A 19,727-nucleotide genomic window follows, 5' to 3' on the forward strand; every position below is an offset into this window, starting at 1 on the left:
ACTTACAAAACTTGCCAAAGCACACAACAAAAGCAATCGCACTCCCCCTTTCATATTCTTAAGACTTAACATTACATATGGCCACCTCCCTCACCTTCAAAGTCCTCAGGCGCGCCCCCGAGCTCATTGCTCCGGCCAAGCCGACGCCCCGGGAACTCAAACCCTTGTCGGATATCGACGACCAAGAGGGCCTCCGGTTCCACATCCCGGTGATACAGTTCTACAAATATAACCCTTTTGTGAATGGCAAAGACCCCGTTAAGGTGATCAGAGAGGCCGTTGCGCAAACGCTTGTTTCCTACTACCCGTTTGCCGGTAGGCTCCGCGAAGGGCCCAACCGGAAACTTATGGTGGATTGTACCGGTGAAGGCGTGCTGTTTATTGAAGCCGATGCTGATGTTACGCTCGAGCAGTTTGGTGATGCTCTTCAGCCTCCGTTTCCTGGCCTCGAAGAGCTTCTTTTTGATGTTCCGGGCTCTGCTGGAGTGCTTAACTGCCCATTGTTACTCATTCAGGTATATACATATATATTTTCTTTCATAATCATTAATCTTTTACATTAATATTTTTGATTGGATAAATGCTTCGTTATTCCGCAAAAGTTTTAAAAATAAGTAATTCAAAACATCCTTTTAACATGCACGTTATATTCTTACTCTTTTTTTTTTTTTTTTTTTCCTTTTATAACAATATCCTTCCAACAATATTCTGAATATATATTAATTTATTTATAAAAAAGTTAATCAATAAATTAACCAGTAATTATTAACTGTTAAATTAACCAATAAATATAAAAGTGAAAGAACTAATATTTTTTGTCCTTGTATAATAATCTTATTAATAATTATTTTATAAAAAAACTGATTAACGAAATCCTAAAAATAAAATAATAATAATTTAAAATTTTAAAAATTTGTACAAATTTTTATATTACTTCTAATATTAAGTTGATAAGTTATTATTTTAAGTATAAAATTTGAATGAATACTTAACTAAAAAAATATGAAAAGCTTAAACGATCCTTTACAATTTTTTTTGTTATGAATGATATGAATTGTGACTTTTTTCATCATAATACAAAATTACTAACGATTTACTTGAGTGCGCCACAGTTTTGTATGAGGAATATTCGAAGAAGTGATAATTATAAATAGTATTTGCATTCTTGACCATGGAGATTTCTCATAAACTGTTTAAGAAAATTTATATTTTGTTAATCAAATTTGGTTTTAAAAAATATTTGAATTACTAAATCGAATTTTTGAAAACCAACAACGGCATGAAAGATAAAAAATTATTGGTCTGCAACGAGTCAGTTTGAGGGAATAGCCAAAAGACTGAGACAACACAACTCCATGATCGATTTGAATTATTTTCTGTGAAATGCTTTTTTCTGAAGATGGTGATATAAAGACAGAGCCCGGAGGTTGGTGGAACGTCGTCGTGTGTTCACAATCCCATCATCTTCAAGATAATTTTTTGTCCTCTTTCATTTGTCTTAATATTATTATATTACTACAAAATATGCCGGTTGGATACTGTTTTATGAAATTATTTTTTGCAAAATAGTGAACAGAAATTATTAGAGTTCTAAACGTTTCAATCTTTTCAATTTAAACTTGTTTCCGGAGAATATATACCCTTTTTTTTTTTTTTGCTACATATATATTTTATCAATTATTTTGCATGGAAAAGAAGTTTATTAGTTTCATGAACTAAATAAAAAGGCATCTTACTGAGCAAATTAAACAAAAGAAGCTGTATAAAAGCTTAATATTATACAGGCTGACAAACGACTGAACAAAAGGAAAAAAGCAAAATAGGTTCGAAAAATCATCCTTCACCTCATAAATGACCTTTTTTTTTTCCTTTTTCCTTTTTTTACCCTTGGTTGATATGGAACAAAGTTATACGAATATTATTATATATACGCCAAGCTATTTATAAAATTGGCAAATGAATTCATAGTCGTTTAATAAAGGGACATATTACACTTAAAGTCCCAAAGTTTGTTTAAATACATGTTGTACATTTTATTGATTTCAAAAATAGATACATAGAAGTTTGTCTTCCTATTTTTGACTGAGTTGTTGAGACATATTTTTTTCAAAGTCTTAATATACATTTGAACAAACTTTTGGAAGTTGTTAGTCTTTTTCCTTTCGCAAAAGAATTGAAAGAGACTAATGAAAAATAATTATTGAAAAATGTAGACCCCAAAACTTCAATTTTGAGTTCTATTTCTTATTTATTTATTTATTTATTGAAATCAAAGGCATTTAATTTTATATTTATAAAAAAGCTCCTACCTTACAATTTATCAAATTCCACTCTCACTAAATTTTTGGACTGCTTCATTCTTTTTTTTTTTTTTTTTAAGAGCATAATTAAACTTTGTATAATAATATATTGCGCAAATGAATTGACAGGTGACGCGCCTGAAATGCGGTGGTTTTATTTTCGCCCTCCGGCTCAACCACACAATGGGCGACGCAGCCGGTCTGGTCCAATTCATGTCTGCAGTGGGCGAACTCGCACGCGGCTTACGGGCCCCCACAGTTCCTCCAGTGTGGGAGAGACACGTCCTCAACGCGCGAGACCCGCCTCGGGTGACATGCACGCACCACGAGTACGACGAAGTTGCCGACACCAAAAACACAATCATCCCGCTGGACGACATGTCGCACCGCTCGTTCTTCTTCGGCCCGCAGGAGGTATCCGCCATCCGCCGCATCCTCCCACAACACCTCCGCCGCTGCTCCGCCTTCGAAATCCTGACGGCCTGCCTCTTCCGCTGCCGCACAATCGCCCTCCAACCGGACCCCAACGAGGAAATGCGCATCATATGCATCGTCAACGCCCGTTCCAAGATCAACCCGCCGTTGCCGGCCGGATACTACGGCAACGGGTTCGCTTTCCCGGTGGCGATAACGACGGCGGAGAAATTGAGCAAGAACCCGTTAGGGTTTGCGTTGGAGCTAGTGAGAAAAGCCAAGAACGATGTGAACGACGAGTATATGAGGTCGCTGGCGGACTTGATGGTGATAAAGGGCAGGCCCCACTTCGCGGTGGTACGTTCTTATCTTGTTTCGGATGTGACGCGGGCGGGGTTCGGGGATGTGGACTTCGGGTGGGGGAAGCCGGTATACGGAGGGCCGGCGAAAGGGGGAGTCGGGGCGATTCCAGGGGTGGCGAGTTTTTATATTCCGTTTAGGAACAAGAAAGGAGAGGAGGGAATTGTTGTGCCGGTTTGCCTGCCGGCTCCGGCCATGGCGAGGTTTGTAGAGGAGCTGGAGAAGACTTTAAAGGGGGAAAATGAGATGGTTGCCGCCGAGAGTAATACTAATTTCATTACTTCTGCTCTGTAGAATGTGTAATAACGTATTTGCTGAGTGCTAATTTCTTTGAACTGCAAACAAATGTTAATCTTTTTTCTTTTTCTTTGTATTATAATCTTTTTCTTTTTCTTGTATTATCGTTGGATAATAATGTGTTCATAATTATATAAAATTATAAACCTTGTTTACGGAAGGCCACGTTTGGCAGCCAACAGAAAATTCTCAGTACTTTTTTTTTTTTTTGAAAAGAAAGTACACGTTTCATTGATTCAAAGATGGAATAAGATACAAAACATCATCTGGAATTTCATCCAATCAAATACAAGGGTCTAACTTCCTTAGAGCAAATTTAGCCATATCATGAGCTATGGTATTACACTTTCTAGGAACATGTTGAGCTTTAAAATTTTGAAAACTTCTCTTACTTTCCAGAATGTCAAAGATCACCCAAAAAATTTCTGTTAAAGAACCTCTCTTGTTGTTGATGAGCTCTATTACTCATTTTGAGTCAGATTCTAAGACTACTAAAATTGCCCCTACCTTAATAGTTGCTTGTATTCCCCACAAAACAACTCTTGCTTCATTCATCTCCACATCCCCGAGGCTTTTTACTGCGTTAATAGCAGCACCAACTAATTCACCTTTATGATTTCTAATTATAGCCCTTAAGCCAGCTAAACGATTCTCCCCATCAATTGCAGCATCCACATTTATTTTTAGTCATCCTTCTTCAGGTGGACTCCATTTGTTTTGCTGCATCAAGGATGGAATTGCAAGGAAATCAACTTCTGGTTGTTGTATTCTTTTAATCGAATCAGCCACTGAAGCTGCTCTGGCCGCCAATCTCACTGGATCTTCACGCCTACCATTAAAGAGCAGATTCTTCCTAGCAATCCAAATAGTCCACAAAAGATATGCAACTAGCTCACCACTTATGTCGTTTTGTTGCTGTTGCAGGGAGTGCAGCAGAGTGATAACATCTGGAAATTTCTCCCCTTGAACAACACTTCCAATTGGTAAAGCTCTCCACACCTTCCTCGCAATTTTATAGTCCAATAATGCATGGCTTGTGTTCTCCAACTAACGTGTACACACTGGACATGTAGCTTCTTGCATTACTCTTTTCATCCATAGATTTTCAGCAGTAGGCAAAATATCCTTAGCTGCTCTTCAGAGAAAAATCTTCACTTTTTCAGGAATCTTCAGCTTCCAAATGACGCTACAGTGACCTGGATTGAGGTTTGAGCAACTAGGGATACCTTGATGCTTATGGTTGAAAGCCACTTGATAACCACTCTTTACAAGATATTGCCCTCTCTTGTCGTAGTGCCAAATAATAGTATCCTTACTCTGCCTTCTTGGTAAAGGAATATGCACCATACAATCAACATCATATTTGCCGAAGTGTTAATATATTTTGTCTTCCTTCCAGCAGTTATTCTCGTCAATTAGCTCAGCAACACATGTGTCACCAGGCATATTCGGGGGTGTTATAGGTTTGAAAGTTGAAGATCTGGGTGTCCAGCAACTGCTGAAAATATTTATCTACTTTCCATCACCTATTCTCCACCTATAACCTTTTAACAGCACTTCTCTACCCCATAATACGCTTCTCCAGATGTAGGATGGTTTCAAACCTAAACCAGCTTCAAAAAAAGATGAGTGCTTGAAATACCTTGCTTTCAAAATTCGAGCCACTAGTGAATCCAGGTCCTTAATGATTCTCTAGCTTGTTTGTCAACTAAGGCTTGGTTGAAACAAGAAAGGTCTTTGAAACCCAAACCTCCCCTAATTTTGGCTTGACTCAAGATTTCCCACCTTGACCAGTGAATACTTTTCTTCACCTCTGTTGAACCCCACCAAAATTTAGTTATTGCTCCTTGTATGTCATCACAAAGTCCCAAAGGGAACTTGAAAACACTCATGGCATAAGTTGGGACAGCTTGTACCACTGCTTTGATAAGAATCTCTTTACCACCGCATGAGAAGAACTTGTGATGCTAGTTGGATATTTTCCGCAAGACCCTTAGCTTTATCTCATTGAAAAAACACTTTGTCCTCCTCCTTATCATTGAAGGCAACCCGAGATATTTTTCATGCTTTGAAACGACATTGAGCTGAAAAATCTGCCTGATTGCTTGTACATGCTCTGGTTTTGTGCTACTACTAAAAAACATGGATGATTTTTCTATGTTGAACACCTGACCTGCAGCCTTTTCATAGCACTCAAAAAGCCTCTTTAAACTTGTACAATCCTCAACAGTTGTTGTGGTGAAAATTAAGCTGTCATCAGCAAAAAACAAGTGGGAGATGGACAGCTCTCTACTAAATCTGAGGCCATGAATAAACTTGTTTTGTTCAGCCTGTCTAATGAGATTAAAAAAAACTTCAGCGCAAATAATAAACAGATATGGTGACAAAGGACAACCCTGTCTAAGTCCTCTTTGCGGATAAAACAACCCTTTTGCAGCTCTATTTACAATTACTGAAGACGAAACTGTAGTGATACAGTTCATGACCAAATCGACCCATCACCTCAAGAACCCCATTCTCAACATAGCTTGTTCTAGGAACGACCATTCAACCTTGTCATAGGCTTTACTAACATCTAACTTAAAAGCCACTAGCCCATTTTTTTTCCCTTTGCTACGTCTTATTTTGTGCAAGCATTCGTAGCCTATAATGGTGTTATCCGAAATTAATCTATTTGGGATAAACACACTTTGAGTTGGTGATATGACATGGTGGAGAATATGTTTAAGTCTATTTGCAATTGTTTTGGCTATAACCCTATAGATTACATTGCAAAGGCTAATGAGTCTAAAGTCTGCCACTCTCAATGGCTTTGTCACCTTAGGTATCAATACAATGTGTGTGATTTAAAGGAGCAATAGAGCCTCTGTCATTTAGAATATAAAAACATGTTTTTAAGACTCCAAACTTGACTGAGTGCCAATGCTTTTGGTAGAAAGCAGCTGGTTGCCCATTAGGTCCGGGAGCCTTTGTAGGGCTCATCTGAGAGAGAGTTGCAAAGACTTCTTCTGCTGTGAAAGGGTTGTCCAACTGTTGATTCATCTCTGCTGTAACTGTTGGGCCAAGGTCAGAGAGGGCAGCTGAAATGTGATCTGTAGTAGGCTCTGTGGAGGTAAACAACTCAGCAAAATATTCGCAAAAATGCTTCTCGACTTCTTCTTCATCTACAACCCAATTGTTCTGCTTGTTCATCACCCCCCAAATTATGTTCTTTTTCTTCCTAGACAAGGCTTTGGAGTGAAAAAATTGGTGTTTTTATCCCCTTCTCTAAGCCACTCAACTCTAGATCTTTGCCTCCAGTATATCTCTTCATCCATCAACAAATCTTCGATTTATTTTTCTATGCTTTGGATCTTATTTCCTTCTTCATACTGGACATGGTTATATTTCATCTCCACAAGCTTTTTCTTCAGCTGCTCTAACTTTAGCTTCTTGTCCCCAAACTTCTATCTACTCCAGCTCAGTAAATGTACCATGGAACTCTTTGCTGCCTTTTTAAAACACTGAACAGGATCACGAAGGGACACGAAAAGTAAATTTATTTATTCATTATTAAAGCAACAAGATTAAAAAATGAATAGATACGGAGAGCAAAGTCTTGAAAATATGTTTGGAATTAAGGAACAGTTTCTGGAAGATATGTATAATGCAAAAATATTTAAGAGGTGTAATTAAAAACGAGCTTTTCTTAGGAAATCAAAAGGGTGTCGATAGGTCAATTCTTTAACAATGATACCGTCTGTATAAATATTTTATATAAGTTAAGATAAATCTTATATAGTATGAATTGATTCATTGGACAAAAGTATCACATAGTCCACATAATTCATTGTAAGAGATGTTGTAACATTTTTCAATCTTTGGTTTGATATTCTAGAAGAAAATAATTCCAGAAAGCATGTTTTCTGTTCTGGAATAAAACAGCTCACCGTTATTGAGAAAACGGCTAACCGTTTAACTCTAGAGAGAATGTTTTATGTTCTAGAGAAAACAGCTCACCGTTATTTAGAAAACGGCTAACCGTTTATTTACAGAGAACAACTTATTAACATTCTGGAATAAAACAGCAAGCCGTTTTATTGAGAAAATGGCTAACCGTTTATTTCCAAAGAGGCGTCAACTGGAAAAACAGTTAGCAAGCTGGAAATTTTCAATTGTCAATCGATGCAAATTCAAACCAAAAGAGTGTCTTTGAAGAAGTACCATTTCTAATGGTTGTATTCTTTCAAATAAACATCTTCTTGATTAAAGAAAGACATACAATTAGATTAATATCATATTTTGCAGGTTTCATATATGTTCTGGAAATACAATCTTATTTGTTAGATATTGTATTCAGGATTTAATATATCTTGGGGGTAATTTGCCATTAAAACTCTATAGCAAACCAAGATTGGTGAGAGCAAATAAAACCTTAAAGGAAAGTGTGCAAACACGTCTCAAATCTTAAGAAATTTTCTTTGTTCTTTGCCTCCATATTCTTAATATTCACCAACATTCATTTCATAATTATTTTTACTTTTTAAATAAATTTACTCATAAATTATAGGTGTGTTATGGGATTAGTAAATGTATTGACGTTGTGTAAGAAATTTTCTTTGTTCTTTGACTCCATATTCTTAATATTCACCAACATTCATTTCATAATTATTTTTACTTTTTAAATAAATTTACTCATAAATTATAGGTGTGTTATGGGATTAGTAAATGTATTGACGTTGTGTAAGAAATTTTCTTTGTTCTTTGACTCCATATTCTTAATATTCACCAACATTCATTTCATAATTATTTTTACTTTTTAAATAAATTTACTCATAAATTATAGGTGTGTTATGGGATTAGTAAATGTATTGACGTTGTGTTTACTTTTCGAAATTGAAATAGACAAGAATCAAAACGAGGAATGAGAATTTAAATAAGTTGTTTACTTGAGCTGCATGAGTAAGAATTGAAATGAATTGTATTCTCATTGATGTATTTACTTAACTTATAATTGGAATATATTATTACAAGTTATTAAAATACTCTTAGTTACAATCATATATTTGTTCACTAACAAAATAAAGAGTCAATATTATTACCATTATTATTATTACAATTATTATAATAAAAATAAAATAATTATTCTTACTTTTATAATAGTTTCTATAAATATTACCATTATTATTGTAATTTTAATTACTACTAGTATTATAATAATTGTTAATAATAATAATAATAATAATATTATTATTATTATTATTAATTCTTATTATTGCTATTAATATATTTGTTTGTTCATTATTACTACTATTACTTTGTTTATAATAATAATAATAATTATTATTTAATATTTAAATTGGGTAAAAAAATAATTTTTAATTTTTGCTTAGGGGTAAATTCACTCCTCGTAAGGATTGACAATGGCGGGATCTCGAGCCATGCCAATCCCTAGCCCAACCATATGGCTGAAATGAAGAGCTTTAGTCGTTAGAAAGCTCGAGTCATAGTGGAGCTCGGGCTTTATCCGAGCTTGGTTATAATTTTTTTAACTTTTTTTGTTTAGAAAATGACTCGTATTCTTTATCCTTTAATAAAATATAAGATGTAACAATTTAACCAAATTAACATATTAACCAAACTAACAAACACATAAATCAAATATAAAAAAGTAAATTAATATGAGATAGAGACGAATATACGTAACGTGTAGTTGTGTCCACGTGTGGGTGTTTGTGTGTGTTAATAACTTTTAAGTATTATATTTTATTATTTAAAAAATTAATTTAATGGTCAAGGGTCGGGTCAGGTCAGGACTTTTTGGTAAAACCCTAACCCTGGCTCAATTTTGATTCCTTAAGCCTAGATCTTTGATTTTTTAAATTTAAGTTAAAATCCTAAAAATTAAGATCGAGTTAATCGGGCTAAGGGATAAGTCTGGCCATTTTACCATCATTACTCCCCATTTTCATTTCTCCATTTTTATTTCCACTTTTTTTATGGAGTGAGATATCACTTCTCATTTCTAAATTTATGGATTCACGTAAAGTCTATTCTTATTCCTCTATATTTTTCATAAATGAACACCATCAATGAAAAATGAGACCCATTCTCATTCCCTAATTCACGAAGTAAACACTGTAAGTTTCTTAGCATTTGTCAAGTGTGTGTTCAATTGTTGTTCGCTTATTATCTTGTAGAGAACAATTGAATCGGGCCTGTCGTTGGCTAGTCCAGCCCGTTTCAATATTTAAACGGCCCAGGCCGACCCATAACTACCTGCCATAGAAAATGAAAGTAGCAGCAGTTCTCTGCAGCCTCTCTACACTTCTAACAATGGCCACCAAGACTCTGATATCGCGTCCGTACATTTTCTCGTCGTCATCGAGAAGCCTTTGTTGTTTCTTTATCCGTCCGAAGAGATCCTTCGTTTCTCAAACCAGGACCTTTCTTAATGGAAGCCAAGCACAAACAAGCTCGTCGTTGTTGTCGTCTTGTAATAGCGGCAACAGAACCAAGCTACCAATCCAAAGTGACGGCCAATCGCGGTTTGGACGCGTGGGTCATCGTAGATTCTCCACCAGAGCCACCCATGTCAACGACGCTGGCTCTATTGACCCGTCTCGCATGGCATCCATGGAGAATAAGGTATGAATTTTTTAACTGGGTTAATAACATACATGCCCCTCTTTTTCATAATTTCTAACTTAAGGACCTCCTTTGTACATTTCGTATCGAATAGGTCCCTAATCTTACGTTTTAAATTACAATGTCAGCATTCGATAGTATAACGGTGAATAATAATCCTGTTTAATTTTGAGAATCATATTAACAGTTAAGACTTTGTTGAAGTGAGCCAAGGAGTTGTATTTTGTTAATGCAAGCTTTTAATTTTATTAAAATAGTAAATAAGAATATGAAAAGAATTTTAGAAGGAAAACAACTTAATATTCAAAACTCGAATGGTTTTCTTATGATTAGATATATTTTTCAAGCTTCCGGTTCCGAACCTTAGTTGGTAAAGAAAATACTTTGGATGTATAGTAATGTTGGAGGAACAGGCTCCAAGCTTATTATCGTTTTTCATGTGCTGTCGCATATGGTTTATGTTCTGTAACCTCTTTTTAAGTTCACAATGAAAGAGACCTTTGGTTTGTACTGATACATTATGAGCTCTTTGGTGCTTTTGTTAGCGTGACTAAGAAACAAGTTTATCTAGTATAGTGTTTCCTTATTTTAGATAACTAGTTTTATATTGTTGCTAATATATATTGTTAATAGATGTATTTTCTAGGGATCTTTATTTCCCTTAACTAATGTTGAGTAGAAAGAGAATCTGTCTCCAATATGCAATCAGTGGTGGCTTATCTGATGACAGAAAGAGATTTAGATGAAGTTGATCGACGAGCAACCAATGCAATTTGAGGTCGAAAAGCTGTTCTAAACATAATTCCTATATTTGGGGAACAAGTCTTAAGCCTTACTGTTCGTTCTTTTGCATCTTGTCAGACTCAACCAGTCCGACCTTCAAGAAAGCAATGAATATAGGGCTTTCATAGTCATGTTTGGGGAATAAATGTAGTGTTTATTTTCATTTCTTTCTGCATTTTGTTTATTAGATGGAGAAACATATTTTGGTTTGAGTAATAAGAAATAGTTGTAGTGCTGATCATTTCTGGCCATGTTTCTCTAGTGGATTGGGAGCACTTCTGTTGATGCCATATTATTGGAATTAAACACTTTTGCTAGTACTTGGATATATGCTCTTATTGAAATGTCTATCCCCTTTGTTATTTTCTTTCAATTTGCTTTAACAGATCAAGGAGCATCTCAATGCAGAGTCAGTAACAGTTAAAGATGCTTATGGGGATGGTCGCCATGTTAGGTGAGCTCGTATTATGTTCTCACTGAGATGTTTGTTCGTAGGTTAAAAATGGAGAAATTTATATTGCCTTCTAGGTTGGTTGTCTGTGTTTTTATTATTTTATCTGTGCTTTCTTCTTTAATAATAAAAAAGAATAGCCTAAATAGATTGTTCATGATGGTTTTTGTTTATTTCTGTTACCTATTTGTCTCATTTCCAAGGTGGGGGTTTGGAGATAAAAATGAGAAATTTTCATAAAGGAGTTTAGAGGCCCCTTGAAGTCATAATTGTTGTAATTTATCTTTTCTGAATCCTTCAAAGAGAAAGAAAGTCTAATGAGTTAAATTAATCTGTCACCCTTAGTGAAGAATGCCTGAATACATATGGCTCAGGTCATCTTTAAGCATTGGTAGGCAGAAAAAGAATTTATGGGCTATCAAGATGAGATTAAAGCACATTTTGCATTTTTGCTGTTGCAAATGTTGCTGCTACTCTTTTCAACTATTTTATTGCATTTTCGACCTGTAACTGCATCATCCCTTAATATTTTCTTAGACTCAGAATCTATTTAGATGATAATTAGAAATCTTGCTGGACATCCAGGCCATGAATAAATATCTGTGGCACGTTTGGTAGTACTAGACATGCCCACATCCATTTTTTAGCCTTGTAGTTCTCTAAATTTTGATTCTTGATTGAGACTTTCTGCCACGTGTATTCAGTATTGATGTGATCGCTTCAGCCTTTGAGGGACAATCCGCAGTGAATAGGCAACGGATGGTGTACAAAGCCATATGGGAGGAGCTTCAAAGTACAGTGCACGCGGTCGACTCGATGACCACCAAAACTCCTGCTGAAGCAGATGTCGAAAAGTGATTAAGCAGTCTTCAAGTCTTCAATAGGAACACAAACTCCTTTACTTCTTTGTTCCATGTCTTACTTTTAACCAGTTCTTATCTGTAAGTTTTCTTCCATCACAAGTATGGCCGGCCTTCGTATGTTCGAAACTTATTGTTTGCGTATTCCTAGAGGAAATGAAAGAAATTTGCCCCATTGTTAAACAATCACAACAGTATGAATTCAGTGAGGCCATAGCTTTCCATTCATGTTGGCTAATCCTATTATGGAATTTATTTCATTTTGACACTACAATATATTAATAACCTAGAAGAACGTTCCTAATGTTACAAGGAAAGAAGCAGGGTTGTTGTGGAAAACTCGGTTGAGCTCGATTTTGTTTTATTCGTGGGTTCGAGGTTGGGAGTTTTTATTCGAAGATTTAAATTAGCTATACCTTTTTCTTTTCTAGTTCCTTCTCCATTGTTAAAAGAACAATGTAAATGGTCGTGTCGTTGAGAAAACAAAAGTCTAAAATTTATCTGATTCAGGAAAACTTAAAAAGGAAAAAAAGAAAATGATTGAAGGGAGTTTTGCCTTGTTTCTTTAGAACTCTGTTCATTAAGATAAAGTGAAAAAGAAGTTGGATACACGTTGAGCCATTGATTGAAAAGGAATCAATGATCTGGTTGGTCCAAAGACAGCATGAAAAGGGTCGAAAACTAAAAATTCGGACTGTGGTTGTGCCAAATTAAGGAGCTTCATTTCTTGACTTTGTTACTTTCATTTATAGCACAAATAGATAAAAGTTATCCCTTGTACAAAACGCAACCTAAAATAATTGGCACCTACGTATTCGTGCTTCAATAACTTTTAATATATGTTGAATTACAAATTCATCTAGGCTTAAAAGTTGTTGCAAGTGTTTATCAAATATTATATAGTTGTAACTTTTAAGCTACAACTCTGTAACAATAGTATCAAACAGACGTGAAATCTTGAACACAATCGAGTCACTCACATAAGAAATGTAAAAGATGAATAAGCAAGAATCAAGTTGAGAGAGGAACATAAAACACAAGGAACTATCATGTCTTCATTTTGTAGGCACCCTAGCAGACCAAAACCCACAATATCTTGCTTCATCACCTCACTTATATATAATCTTATTTGTTCATTCATGGCTAGGCTTTATCACCATCCTTGGCTGAGCCTTCCGGAGCGCCGTGTTTGGAGTGGTTGACGTTGCCTCTTCCCGATGGTCCTGAAGGTGGGATTGGTGCTCCTTTTGTCAGCAGAAAGCCACCCATGTTATGCTTGCTTTTGTAGTGAAGGCTTAAGAAACTATGGCTTCTATAATTTGCTGCAATGCAACGAGCAGGAAGAAGCGGAAGGGAAAGAAACAAGAGGAAAGTGATCAAAATGTTTTTCGGAGCCATGAAGGAAAAGCAAGTTCCAAGAAAATTGTGTTTTCTGTTTGAGCTTTTCTTCTGCTTGGGTTATTATATATAGGATGGATAGTCTCTGGAGTGGATCGGACGTTTGTTCAGAAAATAAGTTTTAGGTTACATTTTACAAGATTAAGACAGTTTAGTTTATGTATATAATTAAAATTATTTGTTGCTTGTCTCAGGGAAGTCAAAAGAGAGGTTGGCTCATTAATTAGGGTTTTCATTTAATTGGAGGCATGCATGAAGAAAATAATAAGTGAGAGTGAAAAAAAAAGGTAAAGTCATCAAAGAGTAGCACTAATAGACAAGGAGAATGTCAGAGTTGAAGTGTAACGGATGCCTAAAGAGAAATAATATAAGGAAACTGTTTGCGTTAACTGAGTTTTGAGTCTAGTAATAAGAGACAAATTAATGTCGTGCATTAAATCATTGCATGCTCTTTTTCACTTGATGTAAATGAATATTATTACATACTAAATTATTACTATATGCGTATATACTTGTACATTTCTATATATCTATCTTTATATACGTATAGTTACATTTGATATGTGTCGTATGTGTTGTGTTTGATCATTGAAAAGAGGCAACTTGTAAACTCTTTGCTAAAGTTTCCTGTTTCCTTATCCCTGGTGAAGAGCAAAAGCTCTGTTTCTTTTTACTTTAGAATATGGCTACAGCAACTCAGCAAGTTATCAATTTGGGTTTCTTTTATCTACCATCTTTAAAAATTAATTAACATTCTATGTTATATACTTTTGCATTTTCTGTGAAATTAGGAATATCCAAACATGGTTGGCTTATGATATTAGTGTAAAATGTACCCCCAAGCAAAGTTACACTTGGCCGGATTAAGTGCGTAAACTCGACCAGGGTTAAACTATTCTAACTTAAGTGCGCCATTGATTTTTGGAAATCTAATGGTGGATGAATAACCATCATCATTAAATATTATTTTCACTTTTAATATCCACCATTATATTTAGATTTTATGTTAACCTAATCTTGCGGTGAGCAAAATACAAGGTTACGTTCATTCGTGGTTATTAACGTGACTCATCAAATTCGTTATCAAAAGGGAAAAATCCGAATAATCTAAGTGATAAAACAATGCCTTCAAGCAAATAGCCTCAAGCCCGACGGACATGGGAAGGAGATTCAAGCAAGAAAGGCTGGATAATGTGCATTTTTTAAAGAGGTCAGGCTATAAATCCCAAAAAGAAAATGAAAAGACTAAAAAAAAAAAAATCAATTTAGTTGTGCCAAATTTAGGAGCTTGATTCCGTAACTTGGTAATTGTTCTACCATATATATACATGTATAGATCATATATATTTTCCAAAGAGATCATATGGGCTGGCAAGCACAAATGTGTCTGCGTCCCTTGTTTAAGACGCAACTTTTAATATATGGCATATTGGTATTCATCTTAGAGCCAAACGTTGCTTGAAAATATATGTTTGTTTATATTCAGAAAATTTAATTGAGATTTAGATAAATAATAAAACAGAAATGATATGTGTGTATAATGGGGTAAAATAAATAGAAAAAGGACAAGTGTACCTAAAAAATAAAATTAATTAAAGCAAGTAGTTTGCAGTTCTTTCAATTTCGAAAGCAAGAAAATGAAATCTTAGGCACAATTGTATCATGGACGAAGAGAAGATAAGAAAAACTTAATGAGATTATTTTTATATTGAAGGCAAGAAATCATTCCTTCATGATTTAGGTAAAAAATGAATTATATGAGTTGTTTCCATTATAAATGAAGAAAATTTTAAACTAAACAAAATACTTTAAGTACCTTGTTACCAAGCTTATGTTAAGTCAATTTTTTTTTTATTACCAAAACAATCACATGTATCACATATATATAGAATTAAAAAGCTAGGGGGGAAGGGATAAAGTTTTTATGTGGGATTGCAACTTCCAATTGGTGAAAGTTCATCAATTTCACAACACTCCCCCTTGAACTTCATAGTTACCTATCTAAGTGTGCTTAATACTATCTCGTTAAAATCTTCCTAGCAAAATGAAGTGGGACAAAAGCTAATTGAAGGAAAAACAAAAGAGTATATATTTGTCTAATATAGCTGCAAAGACTCTTATCTTCAAAATATGCTCCACTTAATGAAATATCTCCTCAAATGTCATGTATTAATTTGATAATTTTTTTAGTTGACGCATGTCAATATTATGGACTAACTTTTCAAATGTCCATGTGGCAAAACTTTAGTAAAAGATCAACAAAACTATCAGTAGAGCATATTTGCTTGATATCAATTTTTTTTACCTACAATAACTCATGAAGTGTAAAAGAACTTTGAGGAGATATGCTTGGTTTTATCTCCCTTGATGTATCCTCCTCTAATTTGAACAATGTAAGCAGCATTGCCTTTATATATAATTTGTTAGAATATCAATTCCGGAACTTAAATTGCACGTGCTTTAAATAAGATGGATAATACACCGTAGCCAAACACACTCTCTGTTTACTTCATGTAATACATGGATCTCAGAATGATTCGCGGAGGTGGCAAAAAGTCTACTTAGTAGATCGCCATGAACTTATTGTGCCATTGTAATTAAAAACATATCCAGTTTGGAACGGGCCTTGTAGGAATCAGAGATATAGCCTGCGTCTACATAACTGATAAGACCATGATTCTCTGTTGGTTGACTTGAATCAAATAACCCCAAGTCCATCGTTCTGCAAAGATATCAAAAGAGATATTTGATGCTATTCCAATGTCGTCATGTTGGTGCTTAGTTAAATCTCACCAACAAATTCACAGAGAATGCAATGTCTGGTTTGGTACACTGAGCTAGATACAATAAATTTAGATATGACACTTATGGACCAAGTATCTTTTTGTCATCCTCTTTGGGTTAGAATGAATTTTTTTTAGGATCGAGAGATCGAACAACCATGGTAGTGCTTAACGAATGAGCATTATCCATGTTCAACCACTTTAAGATTTTTTAAACATAAGATAATTGATGGATAAGCACTTCATTGGTTTTATGTTCGATCTGTAAGCTGAAACGATATTTTATTTTCCCTAAATCTTCATTTCAATTTTTTTTTAAATATTAAGCAATTTTTAAGACTTCTTCTAAAGTTCCAATGAACTACTACAATTGAAAATCTAGATTCAAATTTTCTAATGAATATGTATTAATATATTAGATCATTTTTGTACCTTTCTTTAACCAAATATTTACTCAAAGGATTGTACCGCGTGCATCTAGATTGTTCCAATCCATACAAGGACTATTGTAGCTTGATTGAACACAAATATGATCCTTTAATTTAAATGCTTTAGGTATTTTGAATTCTTCAGAGATTTTGATGTAAATATTAGTGTTGAGTGATCCATACAGATAAGTAATCACTACATCCATGAGATGCATGTCAAGATTTATTTTTTTTCAAGATTGCTAAGCTGATTAAAAATCTAAACGTAATAGCATCCATCACTAGAGAATACGTATCCTCATAATCAATACCAAATCCCTATGAGAAACATTGTGCAAGTAGTCAAGCTTTCTATCTAGTGACTTCATCATGCTTTTACGTTTCCTCATGAATACCCATTTGTATTCAACGGGTTTGACATTTTCAAGTCCCTGGAATACATATCTAAAAACTTTACATTTAGCTAGAATAAGTCAATTATGCTTGAATTGCTTTTTTCCATTGAGGCCAGTCGTGTCTTTGTCTACATTTATCGACAATTTCAGGCTCAAAATTATTTGTAATTTCATTAGCTACTATGAATAAAATACACTTTGGATGTTTGTTTCAATATGATCCAACATTTCCCTTATATAAGTATAATTTGTAGACTTTTTTCTCATTTTTATGTTTTCGTACCTCTTCAATAGTTACTGTCTCTTTAGGGACTTGTATCTCTTTAGGGACCATCAGTTTTTTTGGAACTGGTAATTCAAGTAATTTGGGTACATTTATAACTCAAGCATTATTTTCAACAAGATCTTGATCTTTCATTCTTCTCTTCAATGGAGTAGTCTTTGGAACTAAGTGTTCTATCACATTTTTGACATATAACAGATAACTCATTGGCTGCTTTCGCACTTGATTGTTCAGTAGGAATAACCACCTGAGTTGGTGCATTGGCAGCTGGAATGTGTGCTTAGCTAGCTTTACAGCATCTGTAAATGCATCTTGTAATTGATTTGTAATTTGTTGTACTATTCTTCGTACTTCATTTTCACATTAAATGATATGAGGATTTAAATGGGACAAGGTGAGAACTTTTCAAGAAAATTTATGCCTTACTATAAAACGCTTTTCATTCTCTAATGATGGAAGAATTGTCTCATAAAAATGATAATATGCAAAATGTGTGGTGAAAAGATCATCAATCAGAGGTTTGAGGTATCTTATAATTAAAGGTGAGTTGAAACCCACATAAATCCCTAAACGATGTTGATGTCTTATCTTTGTATGCTGAGGAGGTGATATAAAAACATGCGTAGCACAACCAGAAGTACCTAGATGAGAGATGTTAGGTTATTGACCAAGTACAAGATATAATGAAGAATATTGATGATAAGCAGTGGGTCTAAGACAAACCAATACCACAATGTGCAAAATAGCATGACCCCGTGCAGATGTTGGTAACTTTGTATGCATAAGTAAAGTTCTTGCAATTATTTACAACTGCTTAATCAACGATTATACCAATTCATTTTGTGTATTTATATGTGTAATTGAATGCTCAAAGTTGATGTCCAATAGTCATCAAATGTTTTAGATATAAACTCATCAGTATTATTTAGACATGTGGTTTTAATTGGATAATTTAGAAATTGTGCCCTTAATCTTATAATTCGGGCAAGTAATCTTGCAAATGCAACATTGGATGTGGACACTAAACAAACATGTGACCACCATGTAGATGCATCATCAAAATCACAAAGTAATGAAATGGTTCAATAAGGGGTGGATTGGTCTATATATTTTTTTCTTGAACTCTTTGTAGAAACAATGGAAATTCACGATCAACCTTAGAAGGGGATGGCTTAACCTTATATTTAATGGATGCTCGTGAGAGTTTTCAATAATTCTACGCATCATTGTTGATCCAAGATGTCCAAGGCAATTATGCCACAACATAAACATTTTTGGATCTCTGAACTTATGGTTCATCACTGCTAGCTTTCAATCGCATTTATGATTGTGTAATATAATCCTGATGTGGATGTTGGAAGATTTTCTAATATGTATTTTTTTCCCTAAGACATTTTTAATAATGTAGAGATATTATGCATTATTTTTTTTAAAGTCTCAATATAATATCCATTTCGGCGGATATCTTTAAAGTTAAATAAATTTCTTTTTTATTTTGCTGAATACAAGTATTTTGGATTATTAATTTTATTCCACTTGCCAACAAGAGTATGACTCTTCCAGACCCTTTTATCAGGTCTACAGGATCAGATATAATATTTATTTTTCCTTCAAGTAATTTTATTTTGAACAAATATTTTTTTATCTTGAAGAATAGTATGTATGGTTACATTGTCAACCAAGCATACATCCGCATCTTTCATTTCCAAAAAGGATAATTTCTTTCTAAAATTTATAACCTTACATTAAATAAAACTTCACTTTAGTCATTAGGATTGGATAAAAACATTAAGTACATAAGATGAAACTACAAAAAAAAACACACACAAAAAAAACATATTAATAACTTAATAATTATGGCATAATCTTGAGAGCTTATTAATGTGGATATTTCCATCGCTAACTAAGTGATCTTTTTCCTCTTTGTGTCTTCAAATAAATCAGAGACATCGAGATGAGTTAGATCAAAAGGATATGAGCTATCGATTAAATTAGTCTTAATTTTTCTTTTCCTCTTCCTGGATGCATGGTAGAGGTCTACCAAATATTTGTCCATATCATCTATGTGCTTGTGGCATATTTTAGAAAGTCAAAAGAGAGAATATATTGGATCATTTGGGGCTTGATTTATTATGGAAATGAACAAAAGAAAGGGCAAAGTAGTCATCTAAGACTATGCGTTAATGATGGAGATATGTCAGAGGTTTGAGATGTAACGGATGATGAATTAAAAGAGGAGCATCATTAAAGAAAGAGTTTAATCATCTTATAGAAATCATACATATTAGTTCATAGAGTGGTGATATGGTGCGTAAATGCATGCGTATCAAACTATCATTCATGGGAAC

At 34.3% G+C, this 19,727-nt stretch overlaps 2 protein-coding genes across 2 annotated transcripts; both read left to right on the forward strand.

Annotated features, from left to right (window-relative positions):
* On the forward strand, positions 1–3,439 carry LOC18045182 (benzyl alcohol O-benzoyltransferase). The gene is made up of 2 exons (XM_006437345.2): positions 1–515; positions 2,430–3,439. Exons 1-2 carry the CDS (start codon positions 78–80, stop codon positions 3,366–3,368), a joined length of 1,377 nt encoding a protein of 458 aa, XP_006437408.1. The 5' UTR covers positions 1–77; the 3' UTR covers positions 3,369–3,439.
* Positions 3,440–9,625: 6,186 nt separating this feature from the next.
* On the forward strand, positions 9,626–12,320 carry LOC18045183 (protein BOLA4, chloroplastic/mitochondrial). Its single transcript, XM_006437346.2, has 3 exons — positions 9,626–9,998; positions 11,168–11,235; positions 11,937–12,320. Exons 1-3 carry the CDS (start codon positions 9,642–9,644, stop codon positions 12,088–12,090), a joined length of 579 nt encoding a protein of 192 aa, XP_006437409.1. The 5' UTR covers positions 9,626–9,641; the 3' UTR covers positions 12,091–12,320.
* Positions 12,321–19,727: the final 7,407 nt, after the last annotated feature.

Source organism: Citrus clementina, unplaced genomic scaffold (genome assembly GCF_000493195.1).
Source record: "Citrus clementina cultivar Clemenules unplaced genomic scaffold, Citrus_clementina_v1.0 scaffold_4, whole genome shotgun sequence".
NCBI lineage: Eukaryota > Viridiplantae > Streptophyta > Magnoliopsida > Sapindales > Rutaceae > Citrus > Citrus x clementina.